Source organism: Podarcis vaucheri (genome assembly GCF_965113315.1).
Source record: "Podarcis vaucheri genome assembly, chromosome: 10".
Lineage (NCBI taxonomy): Eukaryota > Metazoa > Chordata > Lepidosauria > Squamata > Lacertidae > Podarcis > Podarcis vaucheri.
In genome coordinates, this window is record NC_138748.1 from 10,433,735 (window position 1) to 10,460,377 (window position 26,643).

General features: G+C 44.1%; 1 protein-coding gene across 3 annotated transcripts in view; it reads left to right on the forward strand.

Moving 5' to 3' along the window:
• Positions 1–26,643, forward strand: part of ABCD2 (ATP binding cassette subfamily D member 2) — an 81,856-nt gene that overhangs the window by 48,105 nt on the left and 7,108 nt on the right. For all 3 annotated transcript variants that reach the window (XM_082239643.1, XM_082239642.1, XM_082239641.1), the window contains 4 exons: positions 4,943–5,111; positions 8,893–8,987; positions 15,401–15,546; positions 26,249–26,394. In XM_082239643.1, the coding sequence (XP_082095769.1) occupies positions 4,943–5,111; positions 8,893–8,987; positions 15,401–15,546; positions 26,249–26,394 (556 nt within the window). The remainder of the gene's footprint in view (positions 1–4,942; positions 5,112–8,892; positions 8,988–15,400; positions 15,547–26,248; positions 26,395–26,643) is intronic.

Sequence of the window (26,643 nt, forward strand, 5' to 3'; positions counted from 1 at the left end):
CATCAGAGCACATAGCATGTCCATGGCTACAGCCTGCCCCCCAAAAATCATGCACCCACTGTTGCCTGGGGCTGCAATGGTGCAAAAATGTGGTTAAAAAGCATGGATCCACATGGATCCTCAGGATCTTTGCATTGGGTCAGCCCAAATTCACCATCAGATCACATGTCTGTGGCCACAGCATGAAGCACAAAAATGATACATCCACTGTTTCATTCAGAATGTTTTTTCCCTTGTTTTCCTCCTCTAAAAATGATGTGCGTGTTATGGTCAGGTGCGTGTTATAGAGCGAAAAATACGGTAGCTTGCTGGCCCCTGCTTTAAAGCTTATCGGCACCAACTTCAGGCTTCACTTTCCTCTGGGATCAGCTGTGATTGGCTGGGAATCTCGGTAGGGCTGCCAATCTCAGCAGATATCTTACTATCTTAGCAGAGTGTCTGTGGCAGGACCTTTCTGTAATGTTTTAATGTCACTTCCAGTGACGAAGGCAGAGACATCTTCTCCCTACATGAACCCCTGATCCCCACCTGTGTTTTAATTGGCACCTAGCAACCTAGCATTCCTGCCAACCTAGCAGTTCGAAAGCACGTCAAAGTGCAAGTAAATAAATAGGCACCGCTCTGGCGGGAAGGTAAACAGCGTTTCCATGCACTGCTCTGGTTCGCCAGAAGCGGCTTAGTCATGCTGGCCACATGACCCGGAAGCTGTACGCCGGCTCCCTCAGCCAGTAAAGTGAGATGAGCACCGCAACCCCAGAGTCGGCCACGACTGGACCTAATGGTCAGGGGTCCCTTTACCTTTACCTTTAGGAAGACATAGTGGAAGCTAGTGGAGAAGTCCCAGCCCTTGCTGCTTTAATAGAAAGCACCATGGGGAGAACAGGACAGGAAACCTACTGCTGCCCTCACAAAAGGTGGCATTTTAAATGTGTGTGTCGCTTTTTAAGACGCTGTTGCTTCTGGCCACGTATTATTATATTATAATCATCATCATCATCATCATTCTTATCCTGCCCATCTGGCTGGGTTGTCCCACCCACACTCTGCAGCTTCCAACACATATAAGAACATACAGTGGTGCCTCGCAAGATGAAAAGAATCCGTTCTGTAATTCTCTTCGTCTAGCGGTTTTTTCGTCTTGCGAAGCAAGCCCATTGACGGATTAGCAGATTAGCACTATTAGCGGCTTTTAGCGGCTTATCAGCTTATCGGATCAGCTGATAAGCGGCTTAGCGGCTTAGAAAAAGGGGGGGAAGGAAAAAAACCAGCAGGAACTCGCAAGACATTGTCGTCTCGCGAAGCAAGCCCATAGGAGATTCGTTTTGCGAAGCACCTCCAAAACAGAAAACTCTTTCGTCTAGCGAGTTTTCCGTCTTGCGAGGCATTCGTCTTGCGGGGCACCACTTTCCCCCCAAATTCCGACCATGAAAAGTTAAAGTGCTGCTTAAATTCGCAACCTTACAAAAATTGGCTTTTACGATATCACTGCTGAAACAGGCATACGGTAAAATGGAACGGGTGTGAGTGCCTGCGGAATGTTGTCTCTGTTCCTCCCCCCTTGAATTTTAAAGCTGCGGCTTATATTCGGGTGCGGGTTATATTTGGGCCAATACGGTAACAAAACATCCAACATTAAAATCTTCCCGATAAAGGGCTGCCTTCAGATGTCTTCTAAAAGTTGCTCTTTACCTCCTTGACATCTGATGGGAGGACGTCACTGCTGAGAAGGCCCTACCCTCTGCCTGGTTCCCTGTAACTTCAGTTCTTGCAGTGAGGGCTCTGCCAGAAGGCCCTCAGAGCTGGACCTCAGTGTCCAGGCTGAATGACAGTGGTGGAGATGCTCCTTCAGGAGCAAAGGCTGTTTAGGGCCTTAAAGGTCAGCTCCAACACTTTGAATTGTGCTTGGAAACATACTGGGAACCAGTGTAGAGCCTTTAGGCCCGGTGCTATATATGGCCCCGGTGGCTGCTCCCAATCACCAGTCTAGCTGCTGCATTCTGGATTAATTGTAGTTTCCGTGTCCCCTTCAAAGGTAGCCCCACGTAGAGCGCATTGCAGTAGTCCAAGCAGGAGATAACCAGAGCATGTACCACTCTGGCGAGACAGTTAAACATCCCGGCTCCCACCCAAACTGGCAAACCAGTTTGGACACACACACACACACAGGTTACCAGCCCCGTTTCAGGGCACAGAGAGCTCAGTACCAGACATGAAGCCCAAAACTTCTGCCAGCCCTCAGTTAATTTATGGAATTTGCTCTGAGAAGACCTGCTGATGCCCACAAGCTTATATGGCTTTGGAAAGTGGGAGGGGAGACGGTGATAGCTAGCTGTGACCTCTGGGTTCAGATTCAGAGTGGTACCTCGGGTTAAGAACCTAATTCGTTCTGGAGGTCTGTTCTTAACCTGAAACTGTTCTTAACCTGAGGTACCACTTTAGCTAATGGGGCCTCCCGCTGCCGCCACCGGGCGATTTCTTTCATCATCTTTCATTGGGGTCAAGACACAACTGAATGATTCTGTTGTAAAATTGGTCTGTGTGTGTGGGAGTGCTTCCACATAGATGTTCAGCGTTGAATCAGCAGGTTTGGTTCACTTGTGTTTAATGAGGTTCTCACGCAACACTGTCATCTAATCCTTGTCATTCACCATCTGCCCTGTCAGGAGAAATAAGAGGCCGAGGGAAGGAGGCACAGAGAACACCAGGCCTGCTTCAGTCAGACTGCTCCTGCCTCTCTTGGGCAGATGGTATCCATTGGGATACTGCGAGGAGGAGCAAGGATGTGCCGGAAGCAGACACCAATAAGGCCTGCTCTAGCAGGACTGTTCCCTCCCCACAGCCAACATTAAATGTTATCTCATTTTTTTAGTCCATAAAAATTGTAAATTGCCTTGGATGCCTTAGGCAGAAAGGTGGTAAAGGTAAAGGGACCCCTGACCATTAGGTCCAGTCGTGGCCGACTCTGGGGTCACGGCGCTCATCTCGCTTTATTAGCCGAGGGAGCCGGCGTACAGCTTCCGGGTCAAGTGGCCAGCATGACTAAGCCACTTCTGGCGAACCAGAGCAGCGCACGGAAACACCGTTTACCTTTCCGCCGGAGCGGTACCTATTTATCTACTTGCACTTTGACATGCTTTCGAACTGCTAGGTTGGCAGGAGCAGGGACCGAGCAACGGGAGCTCACCCCGTCGAGGGGATTTGAACCGCCTACATTCTGATCGGCAAGCCCTAGGCTCTGTGGTTTAACCCACAGCGCCACCCGCATCCCAGAAAGGTTGTACATAAATACAAATTTATTATTATTATTATTATTATTATTATTTGTTATTATTTATTTCACTTGTGGAGCTTCTGTCTCTTCTCAGACTGCAAAAAGCAGTCTTTTAAAAAGAGATTGGAAGAATATCACTGTTTTTACGATGTATATGCCTTTAGCACTACTTGTCAATCTTTTTAAAATAGTGGGGTTTAGACATGGGCAGGGACGGATCAGGAAGGCAATTTATCTCTACTTAACACCCATTCATTATAACCCTTGTGGTGGGTACCATTTTATGACCCCAATTTTGTTTTGTTAAAGTCAATCTTTCAGTTATCACTCAAATGCTTTTCTAGTTAAAGAGAGGTGTGTAAGATCATAACACTATGGAATTCATGTTGTGCAGCAGTATAGCAGCATGTTGTGGTAGCGCTGGACATCTCTCTTCGTTTTCTTTTAAAGCCAGAAAAATCCTACAGCTGTATTTAAAAATCAATTGCAAAATTAAAGCAGGGATGTAAAATGGTTACAGTGGATGCATGCTGTGCTGAATCCGGCTGCACCTACAGCAGCAATGGCATGTCCAGAACACTGCCGGACGTAGACATAAAAAAATCAGAGTATGCTTGAAAGTGTGTGCAATAGTAGTCTGAATGTTGTTGTGCTTGACCCGATATGTGAGCATGCATGAGTGTGTGTGCGTGTATGCATGCACACATGCATGTAGATCAGGGGTCAGCAAACTTTTTCAGCAGGGGTCTGGTCCACTGTCCCTCAGACCTTGTGGGGGGCCGGACCATATTTTGAAAAAAACATATGAATGAATTCCTATGCCCTACAAATAACCCAGAGATGCATTTTAAATAAAAGCACACATCCTACTCATGTAAAAACACCAGGCAGGCAGGCCCCACAAATAACCCAGAGATGCACTTTAAATAAAAGGACACATTCTACTCATGTAAAAACACACTGATTCCCAGACCGTCCGCAGGCCAGATTGAGAAGGCGATTGGGCCGGATCCGGCCCCCGGGCCTTAGTTTGCCTACCCATGATGTAGATGAATTGGGGAGTCCACAACAGACCATTAATCCAGTTTTCGTTCACATGCAAAATTCCTCCTTCAAATAACATCTCAAACAAATGTTTCCGGGAGGGAAGGGGGGAATAAATTGGTAAGCAGGCATCAAACCCTACTTTTAAATCAAGCAGGAGCGCATTAGGCCTAGAGTTGCTTTCTATATCAGTCACCAGATGCTGGTTGAAGCCAAGTGAATGGTGTTGCCTTTCTCTAAGAAGTTGGCAGCAGAAATGAAAAAGAGAAGTACTTATTCTTTCCTTGAGGTTGTTGTTTATTGGTCCACAAATCACTTACAGACAGCTTAAAGCTGCTGAAGTTTTTCCTGCCCCTGCCATCCAGTGATTTTCAGGTGGTGGTGTCATCATCATACACTACGCTAAGAAGCTGAATTTCTATAGGAAGCTCCTATCTTTAGGAAGAAATATCTGAATGTCCATCAAAATTGGATTCATTGCTTTCATGGAATCATCTTTTCCCCCTGGAATAACAGAACACAATGCACATAACACGGCGGTATGCTTGGTAGAGTAAAAGCACGTGCTACAATAATTCGTCGGCACAGTTCTGTTTTTAATCTTTGCAATTGTTTATCGTTTTGCAGGTCACAGAGTTAGCAGGCTACACAGCTCGTGTGTACAACATGTTTTCAGTCTTCGATGAAGTGAAGAGGGGCATTTACAAAAGGACAGCTGTTTCTCAAGAATGTGAAAGCAACAATAAGAAAAGTGATAAAACAGAGCAACATATCGACGGCCCATTGGAAATCAAGGGTAATGAATGATGCATTTTTAATTTTTTTTAAAGATTCCTCTTTAACAGCTTGCAATTTGAAATTGAAACCCTGGGCCAGCTATTTAAACAAAACTATCCACTTAATTCGTTCCCTTTGCCTAGAATAATAGATCCTGGTGCCTTCTGGTCCCAGCTATGCATATTCCACATCCAACTCTTGACTTTTATAAACTGTTTTCTGTGAGATGCTAAAGGCTGATCTGTGCATTTAATAATAATAATAATAATAATAATAATAATAATAATAATAGCAACATGGTACCTGGTTCCTGTGGCTGCACCATTTCAGATGGAAGGTGACATACCTGAATACTCCACCACTTCAAAATCCCCCTGCACATGGAAACATAGTATGTCAGGAAGATCATTCTAGTTTAGTATTCTCCATGATAGAATGAAAAATGTGGCAGTGCATTTCAAACTTTCACTTTTCCACCTTGGTACAATCCCAGGAATTGTATGAGTACATTTGTGTGAAGGTCTTCTGCTAATGGAATTCCAATATTTTCATTCAGCTCTCCCTTATTCTGCTTTCCTCTTCGTGCCTCTTACTTCTCATGGGATGCCATGCGGCTTGCCTTCCAGTAGCCCTCTCTAAAGAAATTGTTGTAACTCTTCATCTAATACTTATTTTATTTCCTGGCTTATCCAGAAAACTTCCCTCCCCATTATCTCCCTTCTCTTTAACTAACCTTAGTAAATACTCTTTTCTTGTTCATTGCTTCCAATGCATACTCTTTCCCCCCACAGCTGATTTTTGACCACCCCTCATTCTATCTATTAACATGTATATTATTTTGGGGATTATCTTGTTTGCAGGATTGTTAAATGGTGGCTTTTAAGGTGCTGCCTTAAATATGTATTGAATTCCACAGCATCCTAGCATGTTGTGAAATAGGGTAGGATTGGAGGACTTACTCAGACTAAGAGAACTTGTTGTTGTTTAGTCGTTTAGTCGTGTCCGACTCTTGGTGACCCCATGGACCAGAGCACGCCAGGCACTCCTGTCTTCCACTGCCTCCTGCAGTTTGGTCAAACTCAGCCTTCTTTATGGTCCAGCTCTCACCTCCATACGTACATCACTACTGGGAAAACTCAGTGATCCTTATTCACATGTTGTTGTTGTTGTTTAGTCGTTTAGTCATGTCCGACTCTTGGTGACACCATGGACCAGAGCACGCTAGGCACTCCTGTCTTCCACTGCCTCCCGCAGTTTGGTCAAACTCATGTTGGTAGCTTTGAGAACAGTGTCCAACCATCTCGTCCTCTGTCGTCCCCTTCTCGTGCCCTCCATCTTTCCCAACATCAGGGTCTTTTCCAGGGAGTCTTCTCTTCTCATGAGGTGGCCAAAGTATTGGAGTCTCAGCTTCAGGATCTGTCCTTCCAGTGAGCACTCAAGGCTGATTTCCTTCAGAATGGAGAGGTTTGATCTTCTTGCAGTCCATGGGACTCTCAAGAGTCTCCTCCAGCACCATAATTCAAAAGCATCAATTCTTCAGCAATCAGCCTTCTTTATGGTCCAGCTCTCACATCACTACTGGGAAAACATAGCTTTTACTATACGGACCTTTGTCGGCAAAGTGATGTCTCTGCTTTTTAAGATACTGTCTAGGTTTGTCATTGCTTTTCTCCCAAGAAGCAGGCTTCTTTTAATTTCGTGACTGCTGTTACCATCTGCAGTGATCATGGAGCCCAAGAAAGTAAAATCTCTCACGGCCTCCATTTCTTCCCCTTCTATTTGCCTGGAGGTGATGGGACTAGTGACCATGATCTTAGTTTTTTTATGTTGAGCTTCAGACCATATTTTGCGCTCTCCTCTTTCACCCTCATTAGAAGATTCTTTAAGAGAACTTACTGAAAAGTAATTTCTGGTTCTGCAGTGAGGTTTCAAATCGTGTGCACTTTTCTAAATTGTAACCACATTTTCTGGTTAAGTTTTGTGTTCTGAGGATAGTTCTCCCAGCTCTCTTTCAAAGTCCATGAGTTGAAAATTAGAACCTTTCTATGTAGGAGGGAGACTGTAAAGGAGACAATCTCCACTTTACATATTTCTGACTACATCTCGGATAGGTATTGTACCCTATACCGTTATGTCTCCTTCACTTCTCATGATCAAAAGTGTATAATAAAGCAGTTATATAGCCCACTACTGTATTTATTGTAATCTACAATTATAGATTACAATATTATAGGGACGCGGGTGGCGCTGTGAGCCTAGGACTTGCCGATGAGAAGGTTGGCAGTTCGAATCCCTGCGACGGGGTGAGCTCCTGTTGCTCGGTGCCTGCTCCTGCCAACGTAGCAGTTCGAAAGCACGTCAAAGTGCAAGTAGATAAATAGGTACCGCTCCGGTGGGAAGGCAAACGGCGTTTCTGTGCGCTGCTCTTGTTTCGCCAGAAGCGGCTTAGTCATGCTGGCCACATGACCCGGAAGCTGTACGCCGGCTCCTTCGGCCAATAAAGCGAGATGAGCACCGCAACCCCAGTCGGTCATGACTGGACCTAATGGTCAGGGGTCCCTTTACTTTTACAATTATAGTGGCATACAACAATGGGGGTTAGGGAAGGTCATTCTATAAATACATTGTCAAAAGTGTGGCTATAGTATGCTGCTACTGCTTTAGTCGTTCCCTGGTTACAAATCTGGATTATTTAAAAGCATATCTGAACTCTTGTTAATCTTCAGAGAAATGCTGCCAGACTTTACAATGAAACGATTGTTTATTTTACATTAGGAACAATAGTTGAATAGTTTTCAACTATTTGGAACAGTTTTAGGTCTTTGAGAAAAGGTATTGCATTCATTCAGTGATACATTCTTGCGATGAAGAAGGGTTTCAGTATTTAGGTTAGACATGTGGATTCATATAAGTTAAAAAAAAAGTCAAATGGCTCCACCTTTCTTATTACTTTCTGAACAGTTTCTGCTCATCTGTAGCGAAGCATGCTTTGGATATCGAAATACGATGCTAAACCAGTGATTTCAGAAGTTAGAGGCTGGCTTCAGTGTAATGTTTAAGATCAGATTCACAGAGAGAAACAGCTGTGAGACTCCTGTTTAGCATTAGGTAAGGCAGTGCCCTTCACATCCAGCCAAAAGGAGACAGGCTAACCTTTCTGCGGCCCAACACACAACACCGTATTCCAGCTAATGGCTGGAAAGAGCGTTCATGCTCCATCTGCTGGGACTTAAAAGAAATAACCATGCAGTGTGCTTTAATGCTGTTTAATCACCCCTAATACCATTCATTCTCTCTAATGCTAAGTGAAGGTGAAGCCAAGGAGTGCTTTGCAGACTTAGAAGATCCTGAAAGGAGAAGGGTGGGTTCAGAAGTTGTGCTGTAGCCTAGGGCTTGCCAGTCAGAAGGTCAGCGGTTCGAATCCCCACGACGGGGTGAGCTCCCATTGTTCGGTCCCTGCTCCTGCCAACCTAGCAGTTCGAAAGCACATCAAAGTGCAAGTAGATAAATAGGTACCACTCTGGCGGGAAGATAAACGGCGTTTCCGTACCCTGCTCTGGTTCACCAGAAGCGGCTTAGTCATGTTGGCCACATGACCCGGAAGCTGTACACTGGCTCCCCTGGCCAGTAATTCGAGATGAGTGGCGCAACCCCAGAGTCGTTCGCGACTGGACCCTAACGGTCAGGGCTCCGTTGCATGAATAAGCCCTCCCAAGACTGGCAGCTTTTTGTCTGTCTTCCTGTACATGTGTGTGCTTCACTAACATGTTGTAATTTTTGTTTGTTTGCTTTACTTGTAGGAAGAGTAATAGATGTTGATCATGGAATTATCTGTGAAAACGTTCCTATCATTACCCCAAATGGAGATGTGGTGGCGTCAAGACTAAACTTCAAAGTAAGACGATGTGCAAGAATCTTCCGACCGTGGCCACCACAGTTAGCATAAATGCAGCATGCAGTTCATGTACCTTCTGTTAATTAATTGGACAACAGTATATAAAAGAGGGGGAACCAAGCAAAGCAGATGTAGTGACTCAAAGCTAGAAGCTTATAGTTTCTCTGACTTTGGTAAACAGGGAGACAGGATTCCCTTTCCCATGCTGCGGCCCGCACATTAAATCAATGTGCAGAGGAAAACAGGCATCTATGGGTTTTTGCCCCTGTCCATTGCAGAGATCATGAGAAAAGACTATACATGCATGTAAACTATTACACATCTAGGATCAGTACTTGTAGTAAGGAGCCCTTGCCATGTATACAGGCCCTGTGTAAGTACAGTCCTTTTTCTTGTTCCACCCAGTGAGTGGAGTATATAGCCGGAAGGGACAGCAAGGGTCATCTAGTCCAACCCCCTGGAAAGCAAAAAACTGTTACCCAACGTGGGCCTCGAACGCATCACCCTGAGATTAAGAGTTCCGTGCTATACTGACTAGATAGATAGATAAACTTTATTTGCATTAGCCAACGGCCGTAGCAACATAAAACAAGCAATATATACACAATTAAAAAACAACAACAATGGATAAAAAGGACCGTCAAATGACCAAGACCATCGTTCAAATAGTGGCCCTTAATCTCATTGCACCCTTGATAAACCTAGCAACTTTTGCTGTTGTCTGATCATTCTGATCTGATAGCAGGAAGAACAGTGTGGCCTCAGATGGGCGGCCTGGGATGTTAAGTAGCAGTGGGGTGAAGATCTCATTCCTCAGGTCTTTATAAAGGGGGCAAGACAGGAGAACACGAGCCACTGTTTCCAGTTTGCCGTCTCCACAGGGGCAGAGTCGCTTCTCAGTTGGAATCCTTCGGTATCTGCCCTCAAGTATGGCAGAGGGCATCACATCCAATCTGGCCAATGTGAAGGCACGTCTGTATTTTGGGATGGTTAATTTATACAAATATGGTGCCAGGGAGTCAAACTGGGGGGGGGGGTAAGGCATACCAAAGGCAGCGCTTCTTCATAATGGCCAGATTGTTCTGTTGCTCCAAGTCCTTCAGACGCTGTTCAATTAGTGATTTCAGCTATACTGACTAAACTATTGGGAATGGGGTCACTGGCACACAAGCCCTTAGCTTAAGGACAAGGGCAGTTGCTGCAGTTCTGCCACCCTCAAGGCATTGATTTAAATGTGTGGACTGGGATGTGCAAAGAGGGCTAGACAGTGAGGATGGCCTTTTCCCATTATCATGCCATTTCCAGGTTAATAACAACAGCTGGAACGCTCAGAGCACCTAAGAGCTACTCTTGGGTTCCATTGCTACCGTTAGATGTCCTATCTTTGCCTCCTAAGTAGACAAGCAGTTCTGCTTCTTGCCTTAAAAACATTATCAAGTCAAGAAAAGAGTATTAAAGTTGGGTGAGTGCTCTACTGCTGAGACAACCTTGAGACTTCAGAATCCGTGACCCTGAGGGCCAGGAAGATGGAAAAGCATGCTTGATAGCTGGCTAGAAGTATTAACAGAACCTACTGGGCTTGGTTTTTGGATTTTGTTTTTAGTTACTGAAAGGAATTTTAACTAGCTTGTGTATACTTCTTTAATCTATCCCATCCTCCTGCGCCGGATGATAGCATACATTCCATACATATATTATTTCTCAGCACACTTAAAGCACACAGATTCCCCCAAAGAATCTGTGGGAGGATTGTTTGTGCTGGGAACTGTAGCTCTGTTGAGGGGTGAACTAGAGTTCCCAGGATTCAGGTGGGCGTGTGGGTGTGCCTGATGTGGATGTGACCCCTTCACTTAGCTTTACAGTAAGAAGTTAGTTTTTCTGTGCTTTCATCCAGACACCTTTACTGAGAATTTATTATTATTATTATTATTATTATTATTATTATTATTATTATTATTATTGTACTATTATTGCTTATTATTATTAATTTACGATTATTACTTATTATTAATTTGTACCCTGCCCATCTGACTGAGTTCCCCCAGCCACTTTGGGCAGCGGCTTCCAACATATATAAAAACATAATAAAACATTAAACATTTAAAAACTTCCCCATATAGGGCTGCCTTCAGATGTCTTCTAAAGGTTGTACAGTGGTGCCTCGCAAGACGAAAAGAATCAGTTCCGTGATTCTCTTTGTCTAGCGGTTTTTGCGTCTTGCGAAGCAAGCCCATTGACGGATTAGAGGATTAGCGCTATTAGCGGCTTTTAGCGGCTTTTAGCGGCTTATCAGCTTATCGGATCAGCTGATAAGCGGCTTAGAAAAAGGGGGGAGGGGAAAAACCCCGCAGGAACTCGCAAGACATTTTCGTCTTGCGAAGCAAGCCTATAGGAGATTCGTTTTGCGAAGCACCTCCAAAACGGAATACTCTTTCGTCTAGTGAGTTTTCCGTCTTGCGAGGCATTCGTCTTGCGGGGCACCACTGTATAGTTACTTATCTCCTTGACATCTGATGGGAGGGCGTTCCACAGGGTGGGAGCCACTACCTAGAAGGCAAGTGTCCAGATTCCACATAAGGCAAGGTGTCAGCCTCTACTTTACTCAGTAATTGCAAAAAACAAAACACTGTGGGGATTTCCCCCATATACTGTGGGAGAAGAAATGTGTTCTGAAATTCTCACTTCACCAAAAGTGTTAATAGCAGGGGTCAGCAACCTTTTTTAGCCGTGGGCCGGTCTACTGTCCCTCAGACCATGTGGGGGGCCAGACTGTATTTTGAAGGGGGGGGAAATGAACAAATTCCTATGCCCCACAAATAACCCAGAGATGCATTTTAAATAAAAGCACATAATCTACTCATGGGATGCCGGTGGCACTGTGGGTTAAACCACTGAGCCTAGGACTTGTCGATCAGAAGGTCGGCGGTTTGAATCCCCGTGACGGGGTGAGCTCCCGTTGCTCAGTCCCTGCTCCTGCCAACCTAGCAGCTTGAAAGCACATCAAAGTGCAAGTAGATAAATGGGTACTGCTCTGGTGGGAAGGTAAATGGCGTTTCCGTGCGCTGCTCTGGTTCGCCAGAAGCGTCTTAGTCATGCTGGCCACATGACCCGGAAGCTGTCTGTGGACAAACGCCGGTTCCCTCGGCCAATAAAGCGAGATGAGCACCGCAACCCCAGAGTCGGTCATGAATGGACCTAATGGTCAGGGGTCCCTTTACCTTTACTTTATTCTACTCATGTAAAATCACCAGGCATGCCCCACAAATAACCCAGAGATGCAGTTTAAATAAGAGGACACATGCTACTCATGTAAAAACACGCTGATTCCAGGACTGTCCGCAGGCAGGATTGAGAAGATGATTGTGCCGGATCCAGCCCCGGGTCTTAGGTTAGTGACCCCTGATTAATAGCATGAAGAGACTGGCCCTGAGATTCACGATCTGTCTTTTTGCAGTCTGTAAACAAGGATTGTATATCAGTAAACTGATCCTGTTCCTTTTAAAAGTCGGTAGGAGCCTTCAGGATTTGAAGCATGGCTCATTTCCAGCCAAAGCTCTCAAACGGACCTTGAGTTTTAAGGAACTAAGCAAATGTGCAAGCTACGGAATTGCAAACTTCAGAGCAGAATCTAAAAAATAATAATTAAATTAGGACATGATCCGTAAGGGAGGGAATTTATCTTTGTGCTTCTGTGTTCTTGATGCTGTTTCCTGATCCTGACACATAAGTGCTTCAGCACAGATGTGCACCCAAGAGTTTCTCTGGCTTTCCCATTCATTTTAATACATCAACTGCACACATTAATTTCTGTGTGTTCTGTAGTTCCATCCGCTGAGATGAAGCAGGACCCAGCTGAGCAGAGGACACCATAAATGGCAGAGTATCAGCAATGGAATTGGACTATGTGGTTTTCCAGATAGCCCATAATTTTCCCTTGAGGATCCTTTTAGGGGCTTCCTCCACAGTAAAGAATAGAAGCATATAACCTCTCTCCCTACATATGCATAGATCCATGTGATATCATTGTTCCACGCTGCTTCCTCATGGCGTGGTGGGGTGAGTCATATGTGATGATGATGATAAAAATAATGATGGTGATGGTGAACCCACTACTTCACCAAGTGGATAGCATTGCATGGCTTTATATGCAAATCAGCTGTTGGCCCATTGATGTGATAAACTTTTTCAGCCACATTAATTGGCTGAGAGCTGATCATGTAGATGCCGTGAGCCAGCAATACCATATTTTTCTCTCTATAAGACGCACCCGACCATAAGACGCACCTAGTTTTTAGAGGAGGAAAACAAGAAAGCAACGCAAAGCCTCTTGAGTGAAGAGACAGGAGCGCTCCGGCTGCGCTCAAGAGTCTTTGCGTGGCTATCGCTGAAGCCGGAAGAGCAAGAGGGATTGGTGCGCACCCATTCCTCTCGCTCTTCTGGCTTCTGGGATAGCTGCGCAGCCTGCATTCGCTCCATAAGACAGACACACACTTCCCCTTACTTTTTAGGAGGGGGAAAGTGCGTCTTATAGAGAGAAAAACACGGTGCTTTATACCTGGCGAATTAGTAGGTACATTTTTATTCCTAGAACTTTCAGTGCTAGGAAATACAGTGGTACCTCGGGTTACATGTGCTTCAGGTTACATATGCTTCAGGTTACACACTCTGCTAACCCAGAAATAGTGCTTCAGGTTAAGAACTTTGCTTCAGGATGAGAACAGAATTTGTGCTCTGGCGGCATGGCGGCAGCAGGAGGCCCATTAGCTAAAGTGGTGCTTCAGGTTAAGAACAGTTTCAGGTTAAGAACAGACCTCCAGAACGAATTAAGTACTTAACCCGAGGTACCACTGTAAACACCAGGAAATCTTTCACACTCCCCCCCCCACAGAACATCTTAGTGGGGAATTCCCAGTAGGGAATGTGTGCTAATATTGCAACCAGGTGGCCAGGGCTGATCGCGTGGGTCTTCCTCGCCTGCTCAGCACTTCCCTAGGAATCATAGATTTGTAGAATTGCAGAGTTGGAAGGGTCCACGAGGGTCATCTAGTCCAACCCCTTGCAATACAGGAATCTTTCAGCCAATATGGGGTTTGAACCCACAACCCTGAGATTAAGAGTCTTCCGCTCTACTGACTGCGCCATTCCTCATTTGGCAGTAGGGGAATATATATCAGGTGGGAATAACCCAAGCAATTGGCAGTACCACACAATGATAACGTTTTACACACAATGGTATGAGATTGTGGCATAGGGTATCAGTTCCCACTTCTCTCTCTGTGTGTGTAATTAGTTTTGGGGGGGAGAAGGGGGTGTCTCATACTTTATTAGCACTATAACGTTTATGATTGTTGTAACTATACATGGTCTCTTTAAAAAGAGACACTTTCTAAGTGCAGAAGGGGTAAAAATTCTGGCGAAAAATTGCCATGTTTATATATAGTTTACTTCCTCCGCTCTGATATTCATTTAGATCTAAATATAATCATATCCATTTTCACTAACGACAAATTGCTGACATAGAATGAGATCCTAGATTTCCCATATTAATCTCAGTTCATAAAGACCGCAAAACTCAACACATTGTGGAAAGCAAATGTTACGATTTTGACCTTAGTGTGGTCAAGTCAACTGAGGAAAGGTTTTGTCCTAAAACTGTAGGCCCAGTCCAAGAAATATTGGGACTCTTGTTGATTATGGCACATGTTGCATGGGCGTGTTTTTCACACACCTATTTTTGCAGAAGCCAAATGTTCCTACTTAGTAAAAAATAAACTGCAGTTAGTTTATAGCCAATAGAGGAAGCACATGGGAATAAAACACAAGCTATGGACTATATATATGAAGCCACTGTTCTTGGTTATGGTAAATGGGACTCCACAATTATATTTCAATTGCTTTTTTCCTGTCCAAGCCACAGTGAGAGCACAGAAGACTAGTCTAAGAGTGTTTTTTTATGCATAATTCTCACTGCAGCATTCTTCTTCACTGCCGTGTTTCCCCCAAACATAATATTAAAAAGGTCAATTGTGTGGATCGCTGAGAATCATGTGCATAAAAAACACTCTTTAATGCTAAACTGTGGTTTAACATTCCAGCTTGCATCGCCCTCCCGCCTCGCCTCTTTCGCCGCAGCAACAAGAAAGAGATGGGAAGCGTCCGTTTCCATGTTAGATTAACCACAGTTTAGCATGTTGCCTAACCCCTAAACTGTGGTTTGTCAAAACTATGGTTGCTTGAAACAAGCCTACTTCCTAAGCTGTAGTTTGAAGTTCAGACAGAAAACCATAGCTTGTTGAGACGCATTGTCATAACTCTAAACTTTGGTTGACGTTGCATCAAAGTCAGTCCTGTGTTAGATTGCTGATGGAAATAATTGCTTTCTCAAAGGTTATTGTGTTTCTCATAACTTGTAGGTGGAAGAAGGTATGCATCTTCTAATCACTGGACCTAATGGTTGTGGGAAGAGTTCTCTCTTCAGGATTCTAAGTGGTTTGTGGCCTGTCTATGAAGGAGTTCTTTACAAACCACCTCCTCAGCATATGTTCTACATTCCTCAGAGGTTTGTGCTTTTACTTGTATCTGTTTTCGCAAAACAATATATTTTTTATAAATAACAAGTGTTTTGGAGATATAGTGCTCAAGGCAACTCAAAGGAACAAAACAATTAAAAACAATGAACCAATATAAGATTATCGGAGGTCTATGAGTGTCAGCTGGGCTTCTTTGATTTCTTGGATTGGGGCGGGGGCAGGTATTGATTTTAGAAAAACGAGAGAAAGGCCATAGTCAACAACTGTTGACAGACTTCTTAAAAGGCTACACTAGCTTCCACTAGAGTGACACTAGGGATGCTTCTCAATCTCTAAACGGGAAAAATCAAAAGGAGGATTATTGAAATTTTCACATTGGTGTGGTAGGTGGGAGGATATAGGAAAGGAGGGGACTTACTCATCGCGAGATACAGACACAGGGTAAGCAGCAATTTGAAGAGTAATTAGGGTGGTCCAACAGCAGAATATTGCTCTATCTTGACAAAAGCAAGTGGGACTTTTAATGATGTTTGGATCTTGTGCAATAGCTTGATTAAAAACTGCCCACTCCTAACATGAAAAGCACATTAGCTCTTACCTAGCTGCTGAAAGCAATGGAAGAGCTGGCATTGTTGCTTTCCGTGAGATTCGGCCATGAATAACTCTCAACTGAAGTGGGGACAATAAGCTTAAACCACCAGAGGGCTTTTCTGTGTGAATATATTTCAAGAGAAAGGGGCTGCTGGTGGTGTGTGGGGAACTTGTGGACCTTCAGATGCTGCTAACTCCCATCAGCCCCAACAAGCGTGGTCAGTGGCCAGGAGTGATGGGAGCTGTAGTTCAGCGACTTCTGGAGGGCTGAGGGCTCACCACAACTGGACTAGTGCAGGAAAACATCTATGGATTTATGTCACTATTTATGCCATCCTTCTTCCCAAAGTCGCCCAGGGCAGCCAACATCAAAAACATCAAAACAATACATTTTAAAATGTAACAAAAACCTATTTAAAATATTTTGAACCCACCTAAGAACATTTTGGGGACATGGGTGGTGCTGTGGGTTAAACCACAGAGCCTAGGACTTGCCGATCAGAAGGTCAGCGGTTCGAATCCCCACAACGGGGTGAGCTCCCATTGCTCAGTCCCAGCTCCTGCCAACCTAGCAGTTCGAAAGCACGTCAAAGTGCAAGTAGATAAATAGGTACCGCTCCAGCGGGAAGGTAAACGGCGTTTCCATGCGCTGCTTTGGTTTGCCAGAAGTGGCTTAGTCATGCTGGCCACATGACCAGCTGTACGCTGGCTCCCTCGGCCAATAAAGCGAAATGAGCGCCACAACCCCAGAGTCGGTCACAACTGGGCCTAATGGTCCCTTTACCCTTTACCTTTAAGAACATTTTTTAAAAAGGATATCTAAAAGCTTACTGGTTTCAAGTTGTCCTGACCTGTTTCTTTTAGCCATCAAATGCATGGGTAAACAGGAATGTTTTTAAACGTCTCCCGAAAGTCAATAATGAAGGAGACATTGCAGCCATCATCTGCTTGAATCTTACTCAGCACAGTTTGCAAATGCCACTATTTGTATTGGATTTCTCTGAATTAGTAGACTAGCCCTTTAAGGCAACATGCTGTGTTGTCTTCCTAATTAAATGTAGCCCTAGCTGAATCTGCCCAGATGGGGATTGTCTTGATTCCATATGGTTTAATTGAGAATTTTGCTTGCCTTCATCTGTAAGAACTCTCCATTTATAAGTGAATACACAGATAGCCTGAGGAATTGTTTTTGTATCATTGTGCCTACTGATACAGCATGAGATACGGCCCAGAAATGTGACCATACAATTTACCATTATAAAATGTATAGGAGTAACCTGGGCAAGTCTCCAGGAGGGAATATTAGCTTTAGAGATTAACTGTCATTTTCTCCCCTAGCGTCCCAGGCATTCTGGCCGTCTGCTAATTAGAACCAGGGCTTAGAGTTAGAGAAATCCCAGACAGGGATTATATTTCCTAAAATACTTTGCACAACGTCAAAGTTGATATTTATAATGCCCCTTGCCTGGGAGGTTTTGAATGACGGAGGATTTGGTCAAAGTTAAGGAACACATATTTACACTTGCGCCCTAAGGTGTGTGTAAATGTCACGTAATAACTTTTTTAAAACCTTTTTTTAAAAATAATAAAAACTATGTAGATTACATCCAAAGCAAAAATTTTGTACATAATTTTGCTTTCTTCATTTAATTGGTATTGCAGATTATTTTAATACTTCTTGCTATTACTTATTACATTCACCATCTTATCTAATAATAATAATAATAATTTTATACCCCACTTATCTGGCTGGGTTGCCCCAGCAACTCTGGACGGCTTCCAACACATATAAAAACATAATAAAACATCAAACATTAATAACAACAGTCTGACCCAATACAAAAAACTAACAGTAACTTTAAAATAAACAACATATCAAATAAAGCAAGATTCAACAATCCATTAGAATCTAATAGTAAATAGTATTATTTGCTGACATTTAAACAGCTTACACTTACAATAAAGAATTACTAAACTACAATTGATAAAAGCAACGGCAAGTCACAATGCATAAAATGCCACAAACCATACAAAACCACGTAAAAGGGTGGAATTGAGAATCAAGAACACACAGCTTAATAACATGATTATTTTTAATTATCCCTGAACTCCTCTCTTCCCAGCTGCTTCTGCTGTTCTTCAAGAAGTTCAGGCGGTGGGTTCAGGAATTGAGAATCAAGAACACACAGCTTAATAAAATTATTTTTAATATCCTGAACTCTTCTCTTCCCAGCTGCTTCTGCTGTTCTTCAAGAAGCTCAGGCGGTGGGTTCAGGGTCCTTCCCCTCCCCACGTTATAGATCAAGATCAGCCCAGTGTGGGTTAAGCTGTGATAAGATCACTGGCCGAAGGAGCTTCCTGGATGGATTGCAGATTTGAGTATCCAATACGCAGACCCAGAGCTAGCAATATGACACACACACACACACACACACACACACACACACATCCCAGAGCTTTTTGAACCTAGCTTCCATCTTCACTGACCCTGGGCCTGATGGGTGCCTCCCCCACTCTAACCATTCCTCCCTACTGGGTTGTGTGGTGCAGTAGAATATTTCAATTCTTTATGCACAGCCCTTTCTTCAGAGTTCCCTGACTCCGAATTCTGTCTTCGTAGGCTTAGCAGGAAACATAACCGTACAGTCACTATACAGTCATACCTCGGGTTGAAGTAGCTTCAGGTTGAGTATTTTCGGGTTGCGCTCCACGGTGACCCAGAAGTAACGGAACACATTACTTCCGGGTTTCGTCACTTGCGCATGCGCAGATGCTCAAAATGACGTCACCTGCATGTGCGGAAGCAGCGAATCGCAGCACGCACAGACGCGGGTTGCGTTCGTTTCAGGATGCGAATGGGGCTCTGGAATGGATCCCGTTCGCATCCAGAGCTACCACTGTAAATTGATTCAGCTACCCACACCCCATTTCAAAAACCTACATGTCTTGCATCTGCCCACTGAATGCTTTCCCCCTGGTCGCCGTATCTTAGGAATGTGGTACTTCTTTCCCACCCTCTTTTTGTAGGCCTTTGGTTGCACATATTTACATAATTTTGCCATGTCAACCTATCCCATCTCAGTTCTGCACGTGGTTTAGAATGGTTTCTCATACCGTATTGGCCCGAATATAAGCCGCACCCGAATATAAGCCACACCTTTAAAATTCAAGGGGGGGGAAAAAAAGGCAATACCCAAATATAAGCCGCTCCCTTAAAATTCCGCAGGCACTCACGCCCATTCCGTTTTACTGTATATCTGTTTCAGCAGCAATGTCATAAAAGCCCATTTTTGTAAGGTCACGAATTTAAGCCCCACTTTAACTTTTCGCGGTCTGAATTTGGGGGGAAAGTGAGGCTTATATTCAGGCCAGCACGGTAAGTGCTTCTGTCTTACTATAGATTTGGCCAGTTTTCCTGTTGTGCCTCCCAGCTTGAAACAGATACTGACATCTATTTGTTAGGGGGGGGCAGTTGTTCAAATACTTGTACTGGCTTATATGTAAATAATAATAGCAATCACGATCATGTCAGCAACAGCTCTTCATCAGTGTGCTCCCAAGTGGTGATGTAACAAGAAAAGTTGACCGCCTTTTTTACTTGCATGTCACGGTCATGCATTACGTTCAGGCCACGTGTTCTTGTAATCTTTTCCCCAACTCTCCGGCTCCTCCGTTTCGCACCAGAGCCTTACAAAGGAAGTGTCATAAAGGGCAGGAAATGTCCTGACAGCTGCTTGAGATTTCACAGCGCTGACTTTATCGTGATTGACAGCCAGCTCCCTGCTGCGTCTCCCCAGTGGTTCTGAATCCCTGACGGAGGCAGTTTCTGATTTGCGCGGCTGCAAGGGAGCCGATAAAAATTTCATGAAATCAAGGAGCGTTGCTTAACCTGGCTTATCCTTCAATCGCACGGCTTCCTTTCCAGATTAAGGATTTGTGCTCTTTCTGCGGTTCGGTTGTTTATTGTGCAATAATATATTTCTGCCTGTGACAGTAGCTTCTAATTACACATCGTGCTGGGAAAGCTCTATGATCTGTGCCCCGTAAACTATGTTAGCGGGTGTAAGGTAATTATGCTCAGGCTTGGTAATTGAGCTCCTTGAAATATTTAGCAGGCGCTCTTGGATACTGGAGAGGAAAGCTTACGGTTGGCTATTTTGGGCTCAAATCAATTATTTATATCTGGAGAGAGTTGTGGAAACTAAAGCTTGCCCTAAAACACCCTTGAACTTATTTCAATGGAGTGGGAGAATGCTATAGAGAGAAGATGCTCTTCGTTAGACATTCCACCAGACGTGTATATTTTAGCAGTTCCTCCATCGTCATGATGGGCAAATGTATATAACAGAACTTAACTTCCAACAGGGCAAATCTACGGTACATATTTATTTTATTTTATTTATTTTATTGCAATAAATATTTTATTCTTTATTCCATATAGAAAGTTACATTTGATACTCAACAATCATATTCCAGTTCAACAGAACTAGTGACTTCCTTCTCATCCAACATCAATGTTTATAACCCAAGTTACATACAATTAGGGACGCGGGTGGCGCTGTGGGTTAAACCATTGAGCCTAGGGCTTGCCGATCAGAAGGTCGGCAGTTCGAATCCCCGTGACGGGGTGAGCTCCCATTGTTCAGCCCCAGGTCCTGCCAACCTAGCAGTTCGAAAGCACTTCAAAGGGCAAGTAGATAAATAGGTACCTCCATGCACTGCTCTGGTTCGCCAGAAGCGGCTTAGTCAGTCATGCTGGCCACATGACCCGGAAGCTGTACGCCGGCTCCCTCGGCCAATAAAGCGAGATGAGCGCTGCACCCGCAGAGTCGGCCACGACTGGACCTAACGGTCAGGGGTCCCTTTACCTTTACATATAATTGCGTTTTAAAGTTCCGTCGTCTAATTTCATCCTCTCTAACATGTTTCCTAATATGTTCTGCTATTTTCTTACACTTCAGACCCCACTGTGGTCTTCGCATATGGGAAATAACTTTTTCTATAGACTAGAAAGGGTTCCCAGTCTTCTTTAAAAGATTCTTTACTTGTATGTTTTATCAGTGCCGTCAGTTTTGTAATATGCCATCTCTGCATATTACAAAGATTTTTATCAACCATTCTTCCCTTGAGGGTGTTCACGTCTTCCGTTTTGGTTCATAGAGAATCCTTGCCTCTGTCGTCACATACATAAAAACCATTGAGGCTGCCCTTAGTACAAATTTACAGTGCATCATCAGAATCGCAGTTTGTTAAAGGTGTTGAGGATTCTTGGTTAAAGACCAAGCTGTTACAGAACTACAGTTCCCAAAGTTCCCGGGAGATGGGGAATGGGTATTTAACCCACCAAAGTCTTCAGTATAAGAAATGCCCTTAGTTTTTATGTTCTGTAAATGTAATGTGTATGGGTTGCTCGTGCATAAGTTGCCGCCTCTCCGGGCTTTGTTGCCTTGCTAAACCTTTCAGTCTGGGCAGCCCTTCACTTCGTGGCTGCCTCAGTCGCTAGCAGAATCCGTCAGTGGGCGCTTCTTAAATCTTTTCCAACATAAAAGTTGTTTGACACCCAGTCTCCTCCTACTCTCTCTGCGCGGAAGTCTTCTGCGCAGGGTGGGCGTGGGTAGCAGAGGACCCGTGCTCTCCCCGCTGGTGTCCGGTGAAGAGTCCTGGAGCCCTCTCGCCGATTCCCCCATCAGCCCCTCTATATCCCTGGTGTTGCGCTGATTTGCTTCCCCAGCCTCTCTCCCTGCTGGGCCCTTCTCCAGCATCATTTGAGAGCCTTCCCTCCGCCTCTAGCTCCGATGTCAGTTCCCTGACATCAAAAGCCTTCCGTTGTGTTCTGTAGATCATTTTTTCTATAGATATTTTTTTCCTATCCATTAGCCTTGAGAATTCCAGCAAATGTGCATTGCACATCTGTAAGATGCAGGTTTTGAAAGACTGCTGTGTCAGCCCAGCACCCATATTAGCCTAATTCCTAAGCTTTGGAGGGACGGTTCTCCCAGGAACAACAGAATAAAATCAGTCCAGAGGCCTTAAGAAATTGCCACCAATACTAGCTCTCACGTGAGGGGCGCGGGTGGTGCTGTGGGTTAAACCACAGAGCCTAGGACTTGCCGATCAGAAGGTTGGCGGTTCGACTCCCCGCGACGGGGTGAGCTCCCATTGCTCAGTCGCTGCTCCTGCCCACCTAGCAGTTCAAACGCACATCAAAGTGCAAGTAGATAAATAGGTACCGCTCCGGCAGGAAGGTAAACAGCGTTTCCGTGCGCTGCTCTGGTTTGCCAGAAGCGGCTTAGTCATGCTGGCCACATGACCCGGAAGCTCTCCGCCGGCTCCCTTGGCCAATAAAGTGAGATGAGTGCCACAACCCCAGAGTCGGCCACGACTGGACCTAATGGACCCTTTACCTTTACTAGCTCTCACTACCCAGTTGTTTGTTTCAGTTCTGATTCTGTGTTTAAATCGCTTTTCAAATGATCCAGTCCCCTATTTATACATAGTTAATCATGGACCATCATCCAAATAATATGCGTGTGGAATTGCATCGGGTGCAAATGGTGTGTGAGGAATTGTGGATTGAGCTGGCGGTCTTCTCAGAGATTTCACTATAGTGATGCCCACTGCATGTGAGAACTGGAGACAGCCGCCTCTCCGGTCAGAGATTTGCTTTATCTTTATGACGTGGCACTTATTATTATTGCAATTATATCGCACCTTGCTTCCAAGGAGCTGGAGATGACTTGATCCCCCTTTCCCATTTAATCCCCACAACAACCTTCTGAAGTAGGTTAGGCTGAGAGAGCATGACTAGCCCAGAGCCCCTCATTGAGCTTTGTGGTTGAATGGGAATTTGAGCCTAGGTCTGCTTGGTCCCAGTCCAGCACTGTAACCACTGCACCACACTGTCTCTCTTCCCACTGCTGTGAAGATAAAGACCCTTGTGAAATGCAGTATAGACCAGTTTCTTTGGAAAGGAAGGAAGGAAGGAAGGAAGGAAGGAAGGGCGGAAGAGCCAAAGTCCTCTGATCACATTTGTTTTCAGCATCGGGTAAAATTATCAATAATAAATTCAGGTAATATTATTACAGCTTTCTGACATGGGAACACATAGTATCACGCGTAATATGTACATATGCATTTGTAGAAAGCAAAAAACCAAGCTGGAAAACCCGTAAGAATGTAACATTTTTTGGTCATGCCACATCCTGACTCTGATGTCGTACTGAGTCAATGTCATTTGTCACATGTGACATTCATGTGACATGTGTCCATGTAACACAAAGAAGGAAGCATTTTTTGGAGCACTGGGTGCCAGTATTCAGTGAATGCAGTTTTCTTTTTAAATGCCCAGAGCAAATGAATTCCTTTAGTAAGCCACAGCAAAAGACCGCAGTTCCGCCTTAAGCTCATTTCACATGCACATATTGATCCTGAATCCTCCGACAACTGCTGTGCTCATCATATGTTTCATTGTTTAGTTATTTATTTAAAGGAATTTCTAAACCTTTTAGCCCTTTAAAAACCCCTAAGTGGTGTACACTATCTCTAGTATAAAAACGATATCCATCAAAACAAATAGGATAATAATAATAATAATAATAATAATAATAATAATAATAAAACAACCTCAAAACATATGCAGTGTATAAAAGCAAGTAAAACAGAGATTCTGGGGATTCTCACACATAAAACAGAGTCCTTTGCTCAAATGGCTTATAATATTATATAGCCTCTGTCCAAATACATTGTAATATTTGCTCTCTTATTTCTGGGAAGCCATCATATAATGTCAAGCAAATATTCACTGGTGCTCTAACTCTGTCCTGATATGTCACAGATGATCTGAAACACAAGCCTTGGAGTTACAGTTAATATCATGTTTACATAGGTATTGCATCTGATTCCGTGAAAATTTATTTCTAGTATCTACTTCTATAAAAGTAGACTAAGTTTTCATGTGAAAACAATTGTGGAACTGTAAAGCAAAAATTCCCACAAGGTGTTTAGGATGAACCTTCAACCTGTCATAAAACAACAACAAAGCAATTACTCTTTCTGCTCAAAAATATTCTTTCTTTGACAGTCACTCGTAGCCGAGTAAGACTGTCTTCCATAAACACGGTTTTAACAATGAGTCCATAAGTGACTGTGGAGGCCAATTCTGGATCCACACGTCCTTCCACAGTGGGGACATTGGTTTCCAGGCAGGAGTTGATCACGGTGTGGATTTGCCAAGTGTGCCTTCCTCTTGGCACGTTTCTCCCTTGCGTCCTGAGTTCGAGTGTCTTCAAAGTCCATGACACCTTTGGTAAAGGCTGTTCTCCAACTGGAGCGCTCTAGACTGCCTGTGTGCTTATCTATAGGAGAATCTAGCTTGGCAAATTGTCCTGGAAATTTTGTTTGTTTTTTATAGCAAAAATGATACCATCCATAAGCCCAAATGAAATAATTCTTTGTAGGCATCCAGCTATGCTCCATTTGCGGAGAACGAATATTGAATCTTACGTCTAGTTCTCATGTACCCTGGTCGTAAATATTTGTAGATTCTTTGCTTGTAAACCTGGTGAAATGTTGCTGTATTTGCCTGTTTGTGGCACAGACAGTTTTAGAGTCCGGCACTTTTCTGTGTCTGCCATTATCTGAATGTGCCAGAGGACATTCTCAAGGCTGAGCACCTGTCAGAGTGAAGCTGGAAACCAGAAAGTTGTGCCAGGAGGTCAGAGCTGGGAAGTCAAGTCAGGAGTCAATACTGAGGAACAAGGCTAGGAATGAAAGCTTGAAAGAGTAAATCCAAAATGTGCCAGAGCTGGGAAGGCTTTTGCTGCCCAGGCAAGTTCTAGCCAACCTCATAGGCAACCTCGGCCCTCCAGTCTTTTGGGACTACAACTCCCATGATCCCTAGCTAACAGGACCAGTGGTCAGGGATGATGGGAATTGTAGTCCTAAAACAGCTGGAGGGCTGAGGTTGCCTATGCCTGTTCTAGCCCAAGGAGGAAGGCTGTGTTTGTGTAGGTATATATTTTCTGTTTTACAATATAAAATACTCATTTAAACATCCTTAAAATATCATTGACTTCCCTTCTTCCCTTTCCATGGTTCATTTTGCTTATCATAAATCCCTGCATGTTTTACAAAAACTAAACCATTCAGTATTCCATTATTACATCCATAATAAATATCAATCAATCATACATCCATCAAAACTTATTTACACTGTTGAATTAATCTTAATGCTGCCAGCGTTTTCAGCTGTACACAATTTTCGCCGATATATTCAATAAACATTTCCCAGTCTCCTCTAAACGTATGTTCTTCTTGTTCTCTTATTCTCCATGTTAACTCTGTAAGCTGTGCATATTCTGTCAGCTCTAGTTGCCATTCTTCTTTGGTTTGAATCTCACTCGTATTCCACTTTTGGGCTAATAAACCACGGGCCGCAGTAGAAGCATACATAAATAACCGTTTTTGACACCTGGGAGGAGGAAGGCTTTTGTAGTTCTTCCTGTTTAGGAGGATTTGGTGGCCTGCCTGGATCGGTAGGACCAGTCGAGCAGCTGAGAACTAATACATCCCTTAAAAAAATATGCTGCAGACTGCAATCCTAGTAGCTCACCACAGAGAGCAGCAAAGGGCTGAAGATTCCCTGCTTAAGTCCTGGGAGCTCCTGATAAATGTATACAAACAATCCGTTGTCTTGGAAAATGGGGTGTGGGGCATTCTACTCACTGTTAGATGTGGGCAATGTTAATTTCGAAAAATCGCAGCTTTTGAATAACCGAGGCTCAAAAATGAGAGTTCCACGGTGTACCTGGAAGAAATTGAACAGGAAAATGCATTCCTACTTTGATGTACGCTACTGTGTACTCAGGCAAGGTGACTTTTGTGCGAGGGATAATGTGCGGTTCTTCTTTATCAGGCGGGTTGCTCTTGAGCCACAGTGATCCATGTCGCTGCACTGCAGTCTGTTCTGCAAACAAGGCATTGTTCTCTAGAGTGTGTTTACTGAAACAGTCACCCTCAAATAATTACAGTATTTAGAAACACCACATTTAAAGCATTATGCGCTGCTCAAAGAACCCTAAACAGCAGGGTTGAGATGTGACTCCCCGGGAGGCGGCTAATTTTCTCTCTGCTGCTTTACAGACCTTACATGTCCATTGGAACGCTACGGGATCAAGTGATCTATCCTGACTCTGTGGACGACATGCGCGAGAAGGGCTACCAAGACCAGGATCTGGAGTGCATCCTGCAGATAGTTCATTTGAATCACATAGTGCAAAGAGAAGGAGGTAAACACTTGAGCAAATTCAGGGCTGCCCCAATAATGTCGAGGTAAAAAGGTAAAGGACCCCTGGGCAGTTAAGTCCAGGCAAAGGGGACTGCGGGATGGCAGCACTCATCTCAATTCAGGCCGAGGGAGCCAGTATTTGTCCACAGACAGCTTTCCAGCAGGACTAAACCGCTTCTGGCGCAACGGGATACCGTGACGGAAACCAAAGCGCACGGAAATGCCGTTTACCTTCCCGCCGCAGCGGTGC